This window comes from Rattus norvegicus, chromosome 18 (assembly GCF_036323735.1).
Source record: "Rattus norvegicus strain BN/NHsdMcwi chromosome 18, GRCr8, whole genome shotgun sequence".
Classification (NCBI taxonomy): domain Eukaryota; kingdom Metazoa; phylum Chordata; class Mammalia; order Rodentia; family Muridae; genus Rattus; species Rattus norvegicus.
In genome coordinates this window covers 69,442,674-69,465,499 of record NC_086036.1, presented here as the reverse complement: position 1 = coordinate 69,465,499, position 22,826 = coordinate 69,442,674, and the positions used below count along the sequence as shown (strand labels likewise).

At 39.6% G+C, this 22,826-nt stretch overlaps 1 protein-coding gene across 1 annotated transcript; it reads right to left on the bottom strand.

The window, feature by feature from the left end:
* Positions 1-1,656: 1,656 nt before the first annotated feature.
* Mex3c (mex-3 RNA binding family member C) lies at positions 1,657-22,650 on the bottom strand. The gene is given in 2 exon segments (NM_001107377.1): positions 1,657-4,653; positions 22,435-22,650. Coding segments are annotated over 2 exon segments (1,395 nt in total). The 5' UTR covers positions 22,604-22,650; the 3' UTR covers positions 1,657-3,427.
* Between the last annotated feature and the right edge of the window lie 176 nt (positions 22,651-22,826).

Here is a 22,826-nt window from a genome sequence, read left to right as displayed (position 1 = left end):
AAAATATATTTTATCCATATACAAAACTTTAGAGAATGTTGGGAATTAACCCTGGCCCTCATACAGCCCAGGCCTGCTGTGTTCAGCGTCTTAGCTGCACCCTTAGCCCTATTCAAGGAACTTGTCACATATCAAAGATTTGTATTTTTAACGGCATCCAAAGGCAGCTGGAAGAGTAATTCTGTAATTCTTTTGTTGTTAGGTTACAAGTAGCTCCAGGACACATCATGGAGATCTAAAGTCATGGAGGCCTAGGGAATTAAAAATATCCCTTTAGATATTTTCTTTTGCTTAATGACCTCCGCTTTTGACCAAAGCATTTTGATATTTTAAATCTCTGACCACTTTCCTGTACTGAAGTGTGTTGGCACTGCATGAATGGCATCCTTTAAAACTGAGGATCACAAGTCACTAGGAAAGTAGAAATCTCAATGGCAGGAAAATTCAATTACTTTCTAACTTTTGATAATTCCATATGGTTAGCTTAGATAGGAAGTTCCTAAGAGATACTCAAATGTGATCTCATTAGATTTCCAATGTCCGGGATCTTTCCAATGCCCCGTTATGTAGTGACTTAATGACCAACCAACAGTAAATGGTTCAAGTGTGGCACAGTCATAACATCACGGCAATCATTAAATTGTAGAAATATACTGCCATGGAAAAGATGTAACTTACTACTCTTAACCCCTAATGTTTGTAAGGTTTTTGAATGAAAAAAAATAGAAAATTAAGGGAGAGGAAAACAGGCAGCAGAAGGAACAGTGTTCAGCTCTGAAGGGAAATCCACCAAAGTAACGTAGGTCCTAGTATGTTCGTCATGTCTGTATCTGTTTTCTAAATCCAATCGTTCTAGTCTTTCCCTTTTGCTGCATACTTTGCATAGAGTTCTGTTGATAAAATCCTGAATTTTGAAGTGCCTCACTTCAGAATTCAACTAACTCTGGAGGCAAAATCGTTTGCCTCCTCCTGCCCAGGTTGTGAAAATGGAAATAAAGTTCTCATCAAGGTTTGAACTCATGATGTTCAACTGCAGATTATCCAGAATGGGGTAGAAATTCCTGGTATTTGGTAAGAGTTCCTGGAGCCTCTCTCACTTTACAACAGTCTTAAAGATGACCTTATCTTTTTAACCAAATGGCAACAATCTACTTCCAATCAACATCAAATCAACTTTGCAAATGGTGTAATATTTTTGCCAAACCATGGTCTTTCAGAAGTTAGTTACTTTCAGGCTGGGAAGATGGCCGATGGTGAAGGGCCTTCTGTGCATGAATGCAGACCCTACGGAAAGCCACGCGCAGCAGTGCAGACCTGCAGCGTCAGTTCTCGGGTGCAGTGAGATAATAGGCCTCGTCAGGTGAATCCCTGGAGCCGAGCTCCCAGAATCAATGAGTTCTAGGTTCAGTAAGAGCACCTGTCTCCAAGAGTAAGGTAGACAGCAACAGAAGAGGTAAGTGTAGACTGGAGATGACACATTGAACACCAGGAGCATGCATGTGTGCGCACACATACACACTCTCTCACGTTACAACCAAGAGCATAAGTTAGAAAGTATGAAAATTTGGTAAGAAAATTTCATTCTTAAGTAGTTCCCTTTGTCTAAGATGAAATACTAACAGTTATATGAAAAAACACCAAGGAGAATACATTCAAGTTAATGGAAACAAGTCTTTATTAAGTAACTTTTAATATCAGAAAAATAAAACTCTTATAATTCTCTTTACAGCAAATATATAATATCAGTGCTTTGGCCATCTTAAGTTAAAGGCCCTTTATCATAAAATATATGGTTTTAAACTTTACTCAAATTGAATTTATAATCCCTATGACTTCCCTACATATACATAACAAAAGAGTGTAGTAAAATTAGCAAATACTAAACTATATTGATAATTTATCATTCTTAGTTTGTGGTTTTTAGAAATAGTACACGCACCTAATATATGTCGATTCCTTGGCTTATTAGTTGCAGTGTACGATGCAACAAAATACGAAACACATGCTGGGTGACATTCGTCCATATCTACAAGACGGCAGCTAGAGATTAGGATTCAATACTGACAATCAACTATCCTACAAGCCATTAGCATTACATCATAATGTGCCATCAAGGCAACTTTTTATACTGAAAAAAATCAAAATAAAAACCGTTATTTGTAAACTTTATACGAAATGTAACTCTTCAAGTGGAAATAAAAAATAAAATTTTGTCTATTTACTATTGAATACACATAAGATTTCAATTTTTGTTATACTGAGAAAAAAAGCTCTTTTGTGTTGGGAAAATAACGTTTCAAAAAATAATTAGTAGAAAAACCCACCAGTATAATGTTTTATCCTCTCAATACCAGCAAATTTGGGGACATACTGAGGATGACGTTAAAACATCCACAGGTGAAATGTACAAGTGTCTTAAAGAAATCTTTCCTTGTGATTGGAAATAGGTTTGAAATGAAGTAAACTGATTGGAGGTTGTCACAGCTGCTTTCATGAATCATGCCAAGGGCATTATTGTCTCCCTCCCCATCCCCTACATTACTAAAAAATAAAAATATATTTATAATGTGCAAGACAAATATGGATTGAACAAAAAATGTTTCACATTTTGAGCTACAGTCTAAATATTAATTAATATCTTGATCAGACTAATGAATGGAATGTTCGCATTCTCAAATTTTCAGCCAATATAGGTGCTTCCCAAAGCCCATCCAGAAATGGGAAAACCCAGGCGGCCATTTCCACATTCACTGAGAGAGGCAATGGGTAGGAATTCACAATCAAAGACAATTGTATTCCTGATCCACTGAACACAGCAGCCTTGAGCACTCTGGGCGAGATGAAAGTCAATGTAGCAGTTTTTGTCCCAAATTATAACCAGTGATCTAGTAAACTGCCATCAGCCCTATTATTACTAGTAAGTAATCACAATGCTTTAAAAAGTTACTTGCAATCCTGCAGAATTAGGCAGAAGTTGTTGTAAAATAAAAAACAAACCTGTTTTTGTCAAAACTGGCAGTGTGAAGAAGGCAGCGCTGGAGTGTCAGTCATTTGTGATGCCAGGCACCTCCATAAACTCTTAATGCGGCTAGGCTTTGGGACCCACTGACTACAACCTCAGATGGATACATTTTGCTCATAGGTTACACAGCCAAGTAGAACTTCAGCTTTAACAATTCCTATACAAGCTATGTCTCCGAGTCTACAAGATAGTATTAATAATTCAAACCAAACTAATAGACAAGAGACCACTTAGGTTTAGTGTTACCATAGCAGCCTTTTATAAGTGTACTAACAACTTTAGCCTAATCCCAATAAAGCCTGATAACAGTCATAAGAATTCATTAGGAAGTTTACTGGGGTATACCATTATACCCATGCCTTTATGAGTCCATATAAGATATAGTATTTATGTATATATATATAGTTAAGAGTGAATTTGGATTGCCTGAGTAACAGCTGTCTGGCAAACTGGACATGATGGCGTTCTCTTTTCACAGATCTTGTTGGCACATTCCATGCAGAAGAGGTTGTGGCCACATGGAACTAGGGCAGCAATAACTTCATTCTCAAAGCAAATCACACAGTCGTGCTTTCTTCTTGATTCTGGAGGTGAGCTAGAGGTGGAACCACCATTGGAAGAGGAATAACTATTGGTACCATTAGAAAAAGCAGGGATGTATATTGGAAGGCCAACATGGTTGCCTGTACTAGGTGGGTCGCTCCTAACCCTTCGAGCAAGTGGGTGTTCTATGCTCTCAGGAAAGGTAGGAGACAGACGAGGAGTTGATGGCTGACTTCCTCTACGCTGAGTCTTCATGTTACCAGAAGGATCACTCCCAAAGCCAGAGAGTGGGTTAACTGGTTCAAATGGAGTCCAGATAGTTTGAGCAGATGTTGGTAAAGAGTCAAAGGCAGGAGAGTCTACTGCAAGGTCTTCTGAGCCTACAGACGGTAGTGTATCTCCAAACCAAAAGTTTCCTGTGCTAAACGGGCTTGTTGGACTAAAGTCAGCCAGCCTATTGCTTCCAAAATAGGAATCAGTGGAACCACTTCCTAGAGAACTAGAACTATCATTTCGATAGTTGGACATCATTCTTGCTCGGCTTGGAGGAACTGGATTGGAAGAGAGCCACGCAGAGCCTAGAGTGCCACCTTCAAAGCTCACATCGGTACCGTTATAGTGGAAATCATTTTCTTCATTGAGCTCTATATAGTTCCCTGTACGCATGGCAATATGCATTTCTATTTCTTCTCGTGCTCGATCAACATTTTCCGGCATCCCTGTGACTTCAAAGACTGGCTCCTTATCTCTGCTCGGAGTAACTATGTATGTGTGGGTCTGTTGCTGAATTCTCTTAATTGTTGCTCCTTTTGGTCCAACCACTAGCCCTACCACACGATAGGGGACCCTGACTTGGACTGTGGTTTGACCGGGCAGATTAGGACTACACGATAACCCTCCAAGCGCGGGGCCATTTTTGTTCCGAGATGCACGGATCATAGAGAAGTGCTCTGCAGCCGAAAGGATTTCTCTCTTGGCCATGGCAACATCTTCTTTCCGTCCAGTGACAACAAAAATGGGCTCTTCACCGCGGACAGGTGTCTTGATATACGTGTTTGTCTTGGCTCTCAGTGCTTTAATTTTACAACCTGTTAAAAGAAAACATTTCAGAATCAGTATTTACTTTAAAACTATCTATAAAGGCAAACTAAGAAAAGTCTGTAAACTAAAGCTCTTTAGTGCACAGTTCTTAATAGTTTCTTTATCATAAAATTTAACATTAACCGATGACACCCCCCAATTCAATGCAACACTGCTAGTCATGGAGGTGTGCTTGTCTGCCACTCACTCTTTTGGGAGAGTGGGAACCTCTCCTGGGAGGTCAAAGCTCAAGTCTATTTCTCTTTCTCAGTCACACATTGAAAAGATGTACAAAATAGTCTATAGGCAAACTATAAATCTGTAGGGTTGAACTTTTACTTTGCAAAGATGTTGGTGGCAAGGAAAATACTAACATATGAGACACAGATAAGGTCATGTGATGTTGAAATCTATAGTCTTTTCATAGTCCAGGAATTTTAATTTTCACATACTCTACAAATTTTACTTGATTTATTTTATTGCGTTAACATGACTCCTTTGTAAAATTCTATTGACAAATATGTTCATGGCTAGTGGCTATCTTTCTTCAGCTCTTAGTTATATCCAGGGAGACAACCACAAAAGTATAGCATTAAAAAAAGTAATGTAGAATTAATTTTTGCCTATTGTTAAGTTCTTGATTGATTTAAAAAAAATTAGTGAAGACTCATGGAAAATGGCTAGAGGATCACCTCTAAAGCCAAACTAGAAGCTTTGGTCTTAACCTCCAACTGTATCTAAGTTAAAATAAAACACGGGAGATACATTTAATTTTTCATAATCCCTAACTTTAACTAGGTCTCCAAACTGTCAAATACAAGACTATGGCTTAAATCTCTGAAGTTACAGTTTTCAAAGAAAGCAACAGATTCCCAGAATAAATTGATTCTCATGACACCATACAATTATTTCCTAAAATACATAAAGGAGGTGCGTGGAAGATGGTAGCTACAATTTGGGCAGGCCTTTTTCTTAAGCCCTCTCTTCCTCTCTTGTCCAGCAAATCACTAATGGTTAAGCTAAAACTAAGGCTTTTTAGATACACAATCCTGAACCCAGGCAATACATATATACAACTCCAACTGTGCCTTCCCTTACGCCAGTTATTTCTCACGGCTTTCTTTGGTAAGATGATGCTTTCTCAACAGAGCATGGATCACATGGTCACTTCCTCCTGTAGGGTCTTTCAGCTGGTCCCAGACTTCCCACTTTTACTCTACAGCCACTCCTCCACTCTTTTAAACTCTGTCACATACTTCAATCTATGGCATGTCCATGCTTGCTTGTTTCCATGACTTAACTCTTCCCTCTCGAATCCCAGCTCTGCTTTACTCAACTCCTAATTCCTGCCTCGTTTTGGTTTAGGTGTCTTGTCCTCAATGATGTGCCTTCTCTCCTATGGCTATGTCTGTCCTCTAAATTTCCAAAGCGCTGGGAATGTTCATATATATTACAGAGTTGCCATGTAACATTAATGGAAAGGAAGACGCTAATTTTCAGTATTAGAACATTGGGGCTTTGTTATGTATTATTTTGGACCACAAAGTCCCCTTTAATCCTTAGCTTTCAAGATTTCCATCTTCTGGTTCCATATTGCTAATCTCATCCGTAGTGAAAATTAAAAACTAATTTAATTTTAATTTTAATTAAAAATAAAAAATTTAAAATTAATTTGTCTCAGTATTTTTTATTTTATTTTATTTTATTATTATTTTTTTGTGTGTGTGTATGTGTGTGTGATGTGTAGTGCTAGGGAATGAACCCAAGAGGCTCCTGCATATTTAACTATTAAAATTTAAATATCACAGCAAATTTAAAGCAAGTTAATCTACCATGGAGTTTCTGAATCATAACCACCAACTAACTGAGATCCTAATCCTTGTCACTGTGGGTCTTAGGTACACTACTATGGAAACCCAGGGTTAGATTCTCTGAAAACAAAAAGTAGTCAAGCATCAAAGTGAAACAACTCTTCCTCAAAAAGATTTTCCTTATTTTTTTTCTTCATTTTATACTTTCAGAAATCTTACTGTTGGTTACACAGTTTAACAAGAACTTAAGAACTATACTGTTAAGTAAAGAGAAAACAATCCTCACTCTTAACTGTAAGTCCCAACCAGAATCTTAGGAGAAGCATTTAGTACAGTAGGGCTATCAGGAGGAGGGTGTTCTATCAAGAAATCACAATTAAAATTTACACTACTGTGAAACATGAAACCTTTTCTAAGTGCTATGGTAAGACCACATGTACAATCAACTATATTAAAATAAAATGGGTATTGGTTATGTTTGAGTAAAAGATGAGTTAGATTTGTTTTTACTCTGCAATAATATGAATTGCGTGATCACAGCAAATTTTTTTTTTTTTTTTTTTTTTTTTGTCTCTTTACAGTCAAATCTTCCTCATAGTAAGTGCTGGGGGTAGGGGTGGGGCTAAGAACTGAGATCATGTTTATTGGACAGCATGCAATGACATAGATACCTAAGAATATCTGAAAGGTAAAATACTAACTGGTCATATTCTATACTCAAAGAATATCATTTAGTTATGTGAGTCTACACTGTGGGCTACAGCTTTGTAAGAAGCAGCCTTGCCTTAGTGGGTAAGAATCCTTTGATGCACAAGCATGAAGACCAGGCTCAAATCCCTCGTGCCATGTGAGAAGCCACCAAAGGTGCAGTTGTAACCCCAGTGCTAATAGGTGAGATTGTATCTCAGTGTGGCTCCTGCACACACACGAGTATATAACACACACACACACACACACACACACACACACACACCCACCCAGTGCTAATAGGTGAGATTGTATCTCAGTGTGGCTCCTGCACACACACGAGTATATAACACACACACACACACACACACACACACACACACACACACACACACACACACACACACGAACTGAAAAAAGAAATCCTCAACTCATTCCTAGTAACAGCCATGGTTCATTCAGCGAAAAACATGGGCAGTTAAGGGCAAAACATTGCTAAGAGTTTAGGTTTGTCCTCTTTCCATGTTTACTAGCATCCACGGACATATCAGACACTATCTATATAACTACTGTGGAGGGCTGGAAGCATAGCTTAGCCAGAGTGCTTACCCTGCATGCAGAAGGCCCCTGGGCTCAATCCCTACCACCACATCACACATATCACATCACACAGGATACAGCCCACCCCAACCAACCAAACCCTCATTGAGACAGTAATTTAAGTAACTCTGAGTTCTAGCTTACAGGTACACAGAACACTTATTTGACCCTATGAGTGGTATTAAAAAACAGGTATTTAATGCATGATCAGTAGAAAGACAGGATAGATTAGCTTTGAATCACTTCTGATATAGAAAGGCCAGGCATCTTACCACAGATACTTTGGTTTTTTCAGAGCAGGGGAAGGAGGTTTAAAAAAAAAAAGAGATAGTAAAATGAAGCCTTTAAAGCTACTGCCCCCTACCCAACCCTCAAATGAACAAAAATAAACACACACCCAGAGGCAAGCACCTCTTTTTTCCAAATTTTATGACAGTTCAATCTTGAGTAAGACTGTAAGAAACCTCAGTTATCACAGCATGGCTTCTTCATGCTGAGTTGTGAACAACGGGATTCCTAGAATCACACTGTGAAGGTAGGGACTACTTGAATAGGTAGTTTTCAAAGGTGGCATTAATGTAAGGAGAACTAACACATTTGTTCTATTATTTCTTTCTAGGTAGCAAGGTAAAGAAAGAGTTTTATGGAGTATTTAAGATTGAATTTGTTTGAAATTCAGATACTTTAAAAAGGTAACTACAGGGTGACACTAAACAAAAGCAGCAGAGCACTGATAAATTGTGGTTTATTTCAAAAATAACTGCTGCATGGCAAACTTCATCAGAAGTAGCTAAAAAATTTAAATGCTTACAACTCATCTCATAATAAGCTAATTTTTCTTACACCCCCATATTTCTCCACTATAAACTGAAACCCCAAGAGACCAACAAGTAAAAGAAACATCTTACAGCGGAGCATTGCTCTGAAGATGGAATTCTTCTTTCTTCAGTAACTAAGCTCCTTGTCAGTAACTACAGCTGTCAATGTCAGCATTTTACGACCACAGGAAAAGTGGAATGAGAGCACATACTTAGCTGTGGGCAATCTGCAGAGGGCAGTTTGTATCTCTAGATTAACTTAGCACCCACAATTCCATTTGCAGAGGTGATCCTGAGGTAATACTGACATAAGTGCAAGACACTCTCATTGTATTACTTGTTGGTAAGCATGAGGTAAGGCTGAGACAGCTGCAGAATGGAGTATAATGCATTTGGAAAACTAGCTGACTTGGAGGGACAGAGACTTACTTTTCATTGTGTACGCAAATCAAATAAATATGAAATATTATTTTAATATTTTTGTTTAGATAAGACTTTGGTTAGCATTGCTAATTATTTTTAAATTACAGCAGGATAAATGATTTCATAATCTCCAAGTCAAACCTCAGTTTTGCAACTCTCAAATATATAAACTATTATTTGTTTTCATACAGCTATAGATGAAGGTAATATGTATCAAAGTTTTACTGAAGGTAGGTACAGGGCAGAAACCTGGACCAGTTTATGGCTCAAGAACTACAGTACTAACAAATTTCAGAGCTGTAATTTCAACTTAATTTGAAGTAAATTCCCTGAAATAAAGCCTACTGCTTACCTCGTTGGGATATGAACCCATTTTCCCTTTCTATCATTGTTGCAAGGGCTAAAACCCTCCAACTTGTCCTCTCCCTCCTTGGTATATGCAAGACTTTCTATCTCGATTCGCAAGGTTAAGAGACCTCTTCCAAAGAAAGGGCGGCTCTCTGTTGTTGAGACTGGAGTTGGAAGGAAGAGGAAACTCAGTTTTCAAATGAGTTGAAGTAAACTTTGTTGTGTTGTAAGTAGCATTTAAAAACTAATCAACGAAACTGATCCTGTGTATTCCCAGTGTTTCAGTGGAACATGTGCATGACGGGCTACAATATAAACTATTCTTTCTGTCATGGGTCACCATCACTAGATTTGGTTATTTAAGATCACCTTCTACTTTCAAGAATTATGAGATGATGTATTTGCAACAAAGAACTGGTGTGAAGTGGAAGGGGAGGGTCACCAAGAGGACCAGGGCTAATGACCCCATTCACAGAAGGCTGCTCTATGCTCATATGATCCAACGTTTAGAGAACGGAGTCTACATATTATTTATGAAGTTGAATTTAAAGTCAATTTTTTCTAGTTATCTGAAAGATACAGTAGATATCTAGCACAAGACTTATGAAGATTGCTTATGTTCTTAAATGGGTGGTTCATTTAGATGGTGGTAGAAAAGAACAGATAGCCCATCTATATTTTCCAGTTTAAAAAAAAGAAGAAGAAAAAGGCATTAGAGGGGCTGGGAAAATAGCTCCGTCAGCAAGGCATTTATTATATATAGCAAGAGGATCTGAGTTAGATCCCCAGAAAAAAGCCAAGCATGATGGCATGCATGTTTAATCCGAGTGCCTGGAGAGGCAGAGAGAAGAGGATGGATCAGGTCTGTTGGGCAGTCAAGTCAGACTGGCCTAAAGGTCTCAAAATATAAGGTGGATGGTTCCTGAGACACACCCCAATACCTGATGTAAGCCCCAGACACCTGCACACAGAGAGAAAGTAGTGTATGATAAAGAATCAAAGCAGTGTTTCTATGTCTACTGAAGGAATCGTTAGTTAATAAAAAGGAGACTGCTGTGAGTTGCTTATCCTTCCCTCAAAGAAGATACAGCCAATGCATTTGTAGGCAGCATGGTAAGTGGACCTTTTTGTTTGTTTCTAATGGAGCATTCCAGTCAGTACTCAGCCCAGCCTAGCCTAGCCTCAAACTCTCAGCTTCTGGAGTGCTTGGGACTAGGTGTGTGCTACATGCTTTGACTGAATAAGGAATTCTTTGATGATTCTCTGCCTCAAGATTTCTGGATTTGGCTATGTGTAATGGTTCATACCTTTAATCTCAACATTTAGAAGCAGAGACAGGTAGAGTTTTGTGAGTTTGAGGCCAAGCTTGGACTACGTAGCAAGTTCTAGGCCAGTTAGGAGAGAACATTACTGCCTGGAGTTAATCAAACACAAATTTAGGTCCTCCTGGAAAGAGATTTTAGAGATATAATTATGCCTTAAATCCGTTTAATTTTGTTGTTTTTCTGAGACATAGGCTCTCATATAGCTCTGACTGTCCTGGAACTCACTATGTAGACAAGGCTGGCTTAGAACCTCTTTCAGAATGCTGGAATTAAAGGCATGCACCACCAAACCTGGCCCAGTTCACTTTTAAATGGAGAGATTATCCAGTTTACTAGGGAGGTTCTGACCTAATCTTGAGTTTTGAAAAGTTTTTCCATCTTGTTTTAGACAAGTTAGAAATGAGCTCATCTGGAAGAAAGTGGTGACGATGGCAAGGAACTGAATTCTGGAAATGAGACTTGAAAGATAGAGACCCCATTTTCCAACTAAATTCTGCCAGCAACCTTAGGCAGGAGAGGATATGTACCCCATATGAGGATACCTCTGGCTAAACACCTTGACCTAAGGCCAGTTAGTTCTGAAACAGAGAACCAAGAGACACCACACCCAGATTTTCCACTTACAGAAACTGAGATAATAAATTTGCATTGTTTTAAGCAACTAAAGTAATGATAAGGATTATGCATCCACAAAGCCCAAGCAGTCCTCAGCTCTTTAAGAGCTCTATAATCTCTGCCCTGTGAGAGCACATAAGAATATGACTGTACTATATTCTAATCTAGTACCCTATAAGACACCGTGAAAGGCTTTCAATCAGAACTAAGCAGTAGCTTTGAACAGACAGTCCTGTATTGGTTTTTAGTTCAATTACAGATCAGATTCTTTATGACCTGCTTTAGTCCCCCAGTCCCTGTATGTATGGTTGTTGTGTGTACATCGCATGTCCTGCTCTATCATTTTGACCTTATTTCCTTAAGACTAGGTTCACTGAGCCAGGAGTTAGTTAGGCTGGTGGCCAAGCCAAGCTTTTGATGAGTGTTGGGTCTATTCAGGTCTTTATGTTTACCCACTGAGGTACTGCCTCTGTAGCTCTGCTACAGTTTTCCAACGCTGCCACTAAATGCTGTTTTCAAAGACATACATTTACAATATCTATCTATCTATCTATCTATCTATCTATCTATCTATCTATCTATCTATCTATCCATCCATCCATCCATCCATCCATCCATCCATCCACCCACCCACCCACCCATCCAATCCACCCACCCACCCACCCACCCATCTAATAACAGACGTCTCATAACAAGGTTAAAATTCAAGGTTTTTGTTTTCTGGAAGCTCTAAGGGGGTTATGTTTCCTTGCAGATTTAGGCTGGTGGCAGAATTTACGTTTGTAGTTCTAGACCGATCTACATTCCTTGGCTTTTAACTCTTCTCCATCCTCAGAACCAGGAGTCAGGCTTCTCATCTCTCTTCCTCAGCTTGAGCTCACACCTAGCTGGGAAGTTTTCTGCTTTTAGGGATTCATGTGCACACAATTGGGTCTACCAGATAATCCTAGGTAAGCCCATGCCCTTAAGCACACCTGCAACATGCCAAGTAAAACAAACACTTCAATTGTTTCTTTTGTGGTGATGGTGGGTTAGGGTTAAAATCTTTGGATGTGTGGGGTTATTCTGCTAATTATATCACCCCTTCCTTTTTTCCAAGCCCCCACCGTTTGAAAGATGTATCAGTTCATTAGAATTTTAAACCCAACTTAGGAATAGTAATCAAATGGCCTCTGGCTAGGGAGAGGTTTGGAGATTTATAAAACACTGAAAATAGAATAGTGTTATTGATCAAACAGGAAAAGAAAACATACTATAAGCCAAGTATTTGTAAGAACGCTTACTAATGCAGCTCTAAAGGTGAGCAGTTAGTGAAAGATAAACAAAAGTTGGCCTTCTCAATCTGTCTGAAGGGCTGTACCAGTCAAGATGTTTTTAGCTAAATCATGGGCTCCAAGAGCATTTTACTAATAATGAACATTAAGTTCACTTAGTGACTGACTTTATCAATTCAAATGTCAAGCCCTCCTCACCCCCCTAAAAAGCACAGGACTTACTTCCAGTAAAATAAGAAACATGGTCATTTCTGATTTCAAGGAGCTCATGCCCAAGAGATGCAATTAATAGTTACTTAAGAACAGGCTTACAAAGCAGTGGGGGGTACACAGAAGGAGATGAGCTTTATCACTTTAAAATACATGAAAGGCAGCTTCAAGGGTCAGGAGATGGATGGTGAAAAGCTTGCTACACATGTATTAGAACCTTAGTTAGGATCCCTGAGGCTAGCTAGCAAGCTAATCTAGATGAATCAGTGAGCTTCAGGTTCACTGAGAGATCTTGTCTCAAAAGATAAGGTAGAGAGTAACTGAGACAGAAACCTAACATCGACCTCTGTCCTCAACACACAAGCACAGGCCAACTTCAAAGGTATTTTGGAGAGGCGTGAAAGTTTTGTCAAGTAAGGAGGAAGCGCAAAAGCAGAAAACTGGTACCCCGGGGGATATTAAAGCTAGTTCAGCATTTTGATATCTTCAGGTGACAAGAAAGGGGAGGGAGACATCTCCAATGTTAGATAAGGGACTTAATCTTGCAGGTACAAAAGATTTGGGGGAAGATGATTAGTTAAAGATTCTTTATCTGAAATGAAATGCCATCACAATAATCAGAGAAAAAGGAGAAAATGATAGTATTCAAGACAAGGCCTCCCAGAACCATTTGCATTAGCACATCTGGTGTTCTTGATTTTTTTCAAACAAGTTTGTTTTTCAGAAATTACACTCACTGTACTTTCCAACAGTGAGTTAAGAAAACTTAAGCCCTTAAAGACAAATCTCAAAACCATGCCCGTTTTAACTTTTGGTAGTCCTATGAAAATACTGGAAAATTATGCATACATTCTTTAAATAAAAATGGGAAGAAGAGGTTTAAACTTGAATAGCTCACATGATCTTCAAGAAACCACATGCTGTTCTTGTTCCATTTTTTGTTCAGATCTTTCCTTTAATAACCTGGGACGCCTTCCTAGCATACATACTATTCTCCCCTCAGTTAACACAATGGAATTTTAAAAATAGAAATTGTGTGTATGGCTTTAAGTTTATCACACAGTGATGGAAGACAGCTAATGGTAAAGTGCTTGTAATGCAGAGAACGGAGTTCAATCCTCAAAACCTACATATAAAGCCAGATGTGCTGGTGTGTGCTTGTAATCTCAGAGCACATAGATGCCTGGGGGTGCTGTCCAGCCAGCGTAATAAGCAGCTCCAGGCCAATGAGAGACTGCGTCAAAACACAAGGTGGGGACTGGAGGGCTACAGCCATGGTGAAGAGAGTATTGCACAGCTGTCCCACAGGACTCAAGTCTGGTTTCTAGCACTCATATTAGTCATTTTACAACTAACTGTAAATTCAATTCCAGAGGATACGATGCTCTTTCAGTAATCTCCCTCCCTCTCTTCCTCTTTCCCTCTCTCTACTTCAACACCAAAATAAACTAGTTGTTCCTGAGGAACGACACCCATGGCTGACCTTTGGCTTTCACAAGGAAGTACATCAGTATGAAACACAACCCACAAAAACAATACATTAACTCAGTGTCACAGCTACCACATGGAAATAATTTACCATCTAGTTCAAATAAAATACAACTGGAACAGGGGCTGGAGAGATGGCCCATTGTTTTAGAGCACTGGCTGCTCTTCCAGAAAACCAGGACTCACATGGCAGTTCACAGCTGTCTGTAATTCCTGTTCTATAGATACCCTTATATAGATATAAATGCAGTTGAAACACCAATGTAGAGAAAAACCAACCAACCAACCAACCACTGGAACAATAAGATACTGACCATACTTCACATGTGTTTATTTAGCTTTTCCTTAAGGAAGATTTAGTAAGTATTGAAAATGGAAGACTATGTGGGCAAACTATCATGAATCAATTAGTGAACTTAAAAACAGGTCATGAAGCCTCTATTTACCTCTGTCATGGAGAGGAACTAGTAGTATTAAAAATAGTTGCCCTCATTTAGTTGCTACAAAATATTATATTAAAAAAGCTTCCTCGCATGGGCTCTACAGCTAAGTGTTTTGTAAAAGCACAGATCTTGTTGAAGGCCCCAGGCTCATCCTGATCATCCTTCCAAAGCTAATCCTAACACACCATTCAGCTTGAGAACCAATCCTCATCCCTCCACTACTTACCAACATTCATGAGTAAACTCCAGAGACTGGAGCTAGCTTTGAAACAGTAAGGATTCATCAAACACTCCAGTTTTCTAAAACCTTTCTCCTACACACATTTTCACAGTAGGTCCTTTGGGAAGGGCAGGAAAGGACTTAATTGAGGGCATTTTAGCTGCTATGTTAGATTTTAGATGCAAACTATCTTAGTTTCACACTCTTTTCATTGTTCTTTAGTCTTTTCCAAAACAAAACAAAACCCCCAAAAAAATCACCCCCCCAATTTCACATGCTTCATAATATAGTAAGTACAGTTAGCAAGAAGAGCCATACTGTCTAATTATATAAAATGCTTTTTCTCTTACAATAGACTATTCAAAAGCTCCTTTCACATTATAAGAACTCGATTTCAGCATTATATCTTTAAAGTCTGATGAAAGTCTAAAAAGAGAGTATCTCTATGCTCACAGTCTGTGTGTGTGTATGTGTGTGTGTGTGTGCATGTGTACCACAAGAAATCCCCAGATCCACAGAAGAAGCCAGGTATGGCAGCCCTATGTTTATAACTTTGTTGTGACATGGAGACAGGAGGATCTCAGCTTTCTTTTAAGGAGTCTGCCAGCCTAACCAAAACGGGGAGCTTCAGGTTCAGTAGACCTTGTCTCACAAAAAAAAAAAAAAAAAAAAAAAAAAAAAAAAAAAAAAAAAAAAAAAGGAAGAGCTAATAGGAAAGACACCTAAAAGATCCTTCTCTGGCTTTTGCAAACGGTGCACACCTGCATATATGTGCACACACCCATTAAACTCCTAACTCCAAAAGAGAAACATTTAGATTGTAAACGATGTTAAAAGTATTATAAACTCAAAGTTGGGTCAAATGTGGAATCAATCTAACTGGTAATATGAAATCCAGTTTCCTTCTACATGACTTTAGGGGTTCTTTCTGGATAAAAGTTTAGATTATGAGCCCCACGAGATATTCTAGTTTTATACATTTACAAGTTAGAATTGTCTAAAGTTAAAAAAAAGAATGATGACAAACCCTCCCCAAAGAACTGCTCAAAGTTATAGATTAGTAATTTTTTGATGTATTTTATTATTTGTGTGAGTGTTTGCACACATTTGTGTATATAGATGCTCAAGTAGGCAACAAGAGGGCACAGGATGTCTTGTAGCTGGAATACAGGCATTTGTGAGCTGAGCAGTGTAGGATATGAACCCTGGTCCTTGTGGACCATCTTCCCACTCTTAAACTATTGATTCTAAAATTCCCTCTTAAGTATGTTAGAGAAGAGTTGAGTTCAAATATTAAGATAATTTCCAAACTAAATATCTTATGTTTATACCCTTTAGAAAATGTTAATAGAATTCTCAGAATTACCAGGCTAGGGATGTGGTTCAGTGGTAGGGGACCTTGTATAGCAGAAATGGGGTCCTGGGTTAGATCTCTAGCACCACTCAGAAACAGAACAATACAAATTTTAGGAGGAATAGGTTATCTGTAAAAGATTCTCTTCAAGACTAGCTTAACCTTTTGCTAGAAGTACATACTATAAGTTTGAGAAATCTGGTATATTTTAGGTAAAACACTAAAATGACAATGTTAGATTTCATCTAGAATTTGCACAGAATATAAAGGAAACTTATTAACTACAAAAATTGTATGAGTGGGGCATAGCTGGCAGGTACTTGTAGTCTATGCTACTTTGGAGGCAGTAACAGTACATAGGCCCAGTAGGTTTTGGCCAGCCTGGGCAATACAGAGCACTAAAAAGTTCTAAAAATTTTACCTTCCTTCTTACAGATTTTGTCATCCTATACTTTAAATTGCACAATGAATTCACACTAATGGCATCTCAAATTTCACCCTCACAGCACAAAGTAGGTTTGGGGCTAGTCAGAACAGAACCTGGAACAGGTTTTCTCCAAATAGGAAAAAACAGAGGCGTAAAGGACTTATCCCAAGTGACAGGCAACAATGATGAAGTCAACATTAAGTTAGAGAAGGCAAAGATGAAATGTGGTATAAAGAGGGAGGAGCACTGTTCATGACAAAATTCTTCATGCCTAACTTCAACTACATCTGCAATGCAAGCTTCAGTATCAAATTCTCTATTACTTTAAAGCCAAGTCTTACTATTTCATGCTACTATGTGTGTGTAAGGCTTTCCTTACATGCAGTGACTGGTAGTCTTCTGCTACTACTAGAAAGGCAGTAACCACACATTCTGAATATTTAATAAAAAAACTGACATTAAGGAGTCTATAGTTACTGAAGAGTAAAACAAAATTCCCAAAATAGGTCACGGACAATTATTCAAACAGCATTATTCTATGCGTATATTTAACTTACTTGGACTTGGTAATTCTAGTATTAGAAAATCATTGTTTGTGTATGGTAATGTGCCTGCAATCCTAGCACTCCTAAGGCTGGGCCAGAGATCTCGAGTTTGACTGGAAGCAAGCCTGGACTAAAAACAAGTAGCTTAAAGGTAATTACCACACTGAATTTTGCAAATCTCTATATAGTAACTAGTGGTATCTTAAGTTAAAAGCTGAGGCAGGAAGCTTGCCTAGGGCTACACAGTGAGAAGCCATCACAAAGAAAAAACACTTTTAAAACTCGAAAACAGGGCCGGAGAGATGATGGCTCAGCAGTTAAAAGCACTGACTGCTCTTCCAGAATTCCTGAGTTCAAATCCCAGCAACTACATGGTGCTCACAACCATCTGTAATGGGATCCGATGCCCTCTTCTGGTGTGTCTGAACAAAGATACAGTGTAGTTATATATAATAAATAAATAAATCTTAAAAAAATAAAATCCAAAACAAACAAAAACCAATGGTAGTTTTAACCATGATCTATGTACCTTTTTGGGGTTTCCTAAAACAGGATCCTATCTCTTCTTTCTCATCTCATGCATGGTTAGGTAAATGCTGTACCACTGGCATATATTCCTAGAAACTTTTAACTGCAAACGTATTTAGTTTTTTTCCCAAAATCTTCATTTTGAGGTTATATTACTAATAGTAAAAATAACACTGTTTGAAACTGGCCTAAACCTAGATCTACTAAGTATTCAAACTATCTTTTAGAACCTCAAGTTCAATATGTGTGAAAAAGTCTAACAACTACATGGCATTGGTAAAATATCCAGTAGTACTTTAGCAAAGGAGTCAAAACAACCCCTTTCCCCATGGTTCTGGAAAAAGGAAGACATGATTTTAGTGTTGTTCTGAAAATCTTTCTTTAGTGAAATATATACTTCTCGATGGGAAATCTATGCACAGTAAGACCAGCAAGTATTCTGTTTCTCCTAATCAAACGCTACTAACAACTTGGAACAATGGGATCCCCCCCAACCCCCGACCCAACTCCCAATACACAGGTCACTGGAGATGAGTGGCTAACAAAACAGTTCAATTAAGAAGTTTTCTAAATGGTCTAGAGCTTAGTGACCTCTAGAGTATAAGAGTATCTGCACACAGGCCAAAACAAAAAACCAATTTCACCTTATCTTGTTAACAGTTTTGTATGATGTACATTTTTCTTAGTATAGACTGTTTATACAGTGATGTGTGTAAACTGTATAATGGGGTATAACTGTTTTTTGACAGAGTATATACAATTAAAAAAAACTTTTCTAGACCCCCTAAGGTTAAAGAAATGTATACTATCAAAGTCATATCAAAAGTAGTTGAAAACGAACATTTATCTGGAATTCAATTTACAGCATTTAATATTAATTGATAGTATAGTAAAAATAGATTCAGAGTTCTATTGTAATTCTCTTTTTAGACTTACTGGACAGTAACAACTGAACAAATAAAACCTTTTGTTTTGGGGCTGGGGATTTAGCTCAGTTGGTAGAGTGCTTACCTGGGAAGCGCAAGGCCCTGGGTTCGGTCCCCAGCTCCGGAAAAAAAAGAACAAAACAAAACAAAACAAAACAAACAAACAAAAAAAAACAACCTTTTGTTTTCAATCAAACCTATTAATGTCAAGACTATTAATGTCTTTCAGGCACTACACTTAAAAACTGAGATATTTTACATTTATAAAAAGAGATCTTACAATATTCTTAGTGTGTGCACACCTGTGTATGCCCATGTGGAGGCTGGAGGTTGATGTTATATGTCTTCCTTTATATTTTTTCACCCTATTTTTGAGACAGGGTCTCTTGCTGAACCTGGAGCCCAATGGCTAGACTAGTTGGCTAGCCAAGTCTCCAGGATCCTGATATGTCAGTCTCAGAGCTGAGTTTATAGCTATACGGCACCAGATCTAGCTTTTTACGTGGGTGCAAGGGATTTCAGTTCAGAACTTCATGCTCATGAAGTAGGCATTTTACCTACTGAGCAATCTTCTCAGCCTTGAACTTATTTTGATGTCTATATCTTAAAATTTCTTTTATTATTACTATATCTCTAATTCCTAATTTATCCGGTTAGTTTCAGGATAAATACAACACTTAAAAAGCACAACAACAATAACAAGACCAATTTAACGCACAAAAGGTCATATATGCTCCTGGTAGTAAAACAGGAGGTCAAATGCCCCGCCAGTCTTCATCACTATTAAGACTGGTCCACGGAGAGGAAGGATGAAGAGATGGCTCAGAGGTTAAGAGGACTTGAGTTCAGTTCCCAGCATCCACAACAGGCAGCTTCAGGGGTACCTGACTCTAGTTTCTGCAGGTGTCTGCGCTCACATACATATACACACATACAGAACTAAAAAGGAAACGAGGTCATGGGGTTGGAAAGATAGTTCAAACATTTAGTAACACTTGTGACTCTTGCAGAGAATCTGGGTTTGTTTCCCAGCACCATATGGTGGCTTATAATCATTTTTACCCCCTCCTCTGACCTCTCTGGAGCACCAGGCACATATACATACATGAAGGCAAACACTCAGACACATAACACTTTTAAAAAAAGGAGAGGGGTCTTCTGGGGTCAGGTAGAGAGGTACATGTTTGTGAGCCCAGCAGCCAGGCTACATGATGGAAACCTGTCTCACTGACAAAAACAAAGTAAGAGCAATGTTGTTTTTGAAAGACAAGGGAACCAGAGGCTATCTCCAAGGGCTTTGCTGAACTGCATGCGTGACTCAGAATTCCAGTTACCCTATACTCTTTGCTTCAGAGCTGAAGTCATGAATGCCTCCATCTGTGACATAATTATTTCCAAAACTAATTGAGAGATGTCAAATAGAGAATTAGGACTTCAGGTAATGAATGAGAAGGCAGGAATGGTTAATTCTTAAGGATGAACATTTAGCTCCTCCAAAACAAACAAAAACTCAAAATGATCTACCTCCCTGCCCTGTCCCCCAACTCACTTTCTAAAACTTACTTAGGACAGGTACTTTCAACAAGAAGTTTTTGCACAGTAAAAGACTGTGACTATTAGAAGCCACTTAGCTCTCTGTAAGTTAGCAAATACAGGTTTATTACCATGCTGCTGGGGTGTGGGGATGGCAAAGGGGTCAATGATCCACTAGTTGAAAGGCTCCAAACAGGAAAAGGGCAAGACTTTCTGCCTTAAGATAAGATAGAGGAAGGTGACGAGCTTTAACAGTCTGGCAGCTCTAGGAAAGAGTAAGTACAACGACAGCTAGCAACTTGTCTCCATGCTCTAAGACATGCATTCACACTTCCTTATTAACCAGTAAGAACAGCCCAAGAAGAAACACTAAGACATTCATCACACAATGGCACAAAATAAAAGCTTGCCACTTCAATGTATATAAATACTGCCAATTTACAGTTGAGGTGCTTTAGAATGTAAGGGACAAAAGTTCATGTTAAAGTAAATCTACCAAGATATACTACCTGTCATGTGGTAAAACTAGCAAGCAAACGATCTTTTCCTTTGCTTCAGCAGTCAAGCACATGAACACTGAAGTAAGTTATGTTGTTTTCCCAGCATGCCATTCAAATCTCTACATTCCACAGCCTCAACAATCACTTCTCAGGTCATTTCCATCCCCCAGTTTACCAGATTCTAATCACTAATGACATTTGGGTGATTTTCCAATCACCACCTAGCAGGACCTCCTCCACACTTTCCTCATGTTGTTCAATATTGCATCTTTGTTTGCAAAGCTGCATTCTCTATGGGTCATGTTCTTGTGTGTGGGACTGTTTGCCTTTATATAGTTAACTACTTGTGTGCCATTTTATTAACTGGTTAGTTTTTAATAAAGAGCAGAAATTCTGTATAAATCAACCTCAAATTTTTAGCTTACTTACTTTTCATAAACTCATTATCCAGCAAAATCAAGCACTCTTTCAATGATATTAAATGAAAAGCCACCTCATTCTGAATCTATAAATAAAATGCATTTTTATTTCATGTACATAAAAGAGTTTCCTCATGATCTGTTATCCTGATCAGCAACCACTGGCAAGTGAGACATGTGAAACTGATTAGTCAAGCAGTCTGAAACAAGCTATTTTTTTTTTTCTGTCCAGGTTCCAAATAAGATTTTTCTTATCAAACTCCTGCAAGGAGAGCCACCTCTTACATGCGAAGTCACCAATCTCGTATTTTCGTACTTTAGACCACTTGGGAAAATGAGCTCATTCCACCAGCAGTGCCATCATCTCTCTTTGACCTCAACAAGAGGTATGTATCAACCATGTTGTATTACGGCAGTAGCAGCAGGTAGCAAAAAGGGGCAAAAACTACACCGAGGCATACAGAACCTTCCCTAAAAAGGTCGGATACCGAGGTACTCTGTGCATCCCCTTCCCCCACCTTCACAAACCTACTCCTGGAATCTGAGACATAGATCCTTTGTCTGAACAATGTGGGAGGAGTCTGTCTGCAGAACGGGTGTGCTAACAAGTGAAGAAAATTTATGGAGAACTGCACAAATGCATAAAGTTCCGTAACTACCTAAATGCCCAGTTTTCCCTTCATGGTACAAGCTAAAGTGTTCTAAAAGACGGACACTATCGCCTTTTAAGAGAGATGTGTCCGCTGAGAACCCAAGATCAACAGAGTTGGGGTGCTCGTCTAAAGCCAAGTTTCTGAATAACAGGGAGGTAGTGATAGGCCTCTCTTCCCTTCCGAATTAGCTTTGCACATGCCTCCATGTCGGTCCATTTCTCATCAGCACAAGCACTTCTAAGGCTGGCTGATTGCTTTTACAGGCCACTCGGCGACACAAACTTCCAATCTCGAAGCTTTCGGAAACAATCCTGTAACCCACAACTTCTGACCTGACCTTACCACCTTACTGAGGTTTCTGGGGCCGCGCCAGCCCGGGGTTCCACGAATACACCGATTACAGTGAACACTACCAGACTGGGTGACCCAAGAAACTTAACACTTCTTGTCCGCCTGAAGAAGCAGAACGGCGTGGGTTTTCGCAAGGTGACCCGTCCCGTTCTCGGAGACCCTCGGTTCTTCCCAGACCCCTTCTCGGTGGACTTGGGGGACTCTCCGGGTTCTCTCTTCCGCCGCACGCTCGTCTTTTTCGTCTCCCACCCACGCCCAGGGCCGTGCCCAGACAGACCTCGGCGCACTCACCCTGGCGTCCGACAATCTCAGCGACATGTTCGGAACTGGGCACCGGGACGCACTCGGTGGTGTTGACGCTCTTCCTTCTCAGCAGGGCCGCTTGCTCTCCGTTCAGGGCGGCAGCGGCGGCCCCGCCGCCGCCGGGGCCGTAGGCGTGGGACAGCATCGCCGCCATCATGCCCTGGGCATCGTCCCCTCCGTACAGCACCCCCGCCGCCGCGGCCGCCGCCTCCCGGGCATCGAAACCCGCGGCCGGCAGCAGCACCGACCCCAGGGGCCCGCCCGGGATCGGCTGGGTCTGGGAGGCGGTGGCCGCGGGCGGCGACAGCAGCAGCAGCGACGGCCGGTCCTCCTCCTCAGCCTCCTCCAGCTCCTCCTCCTCCAGCAGTTCTCCGTCCAGC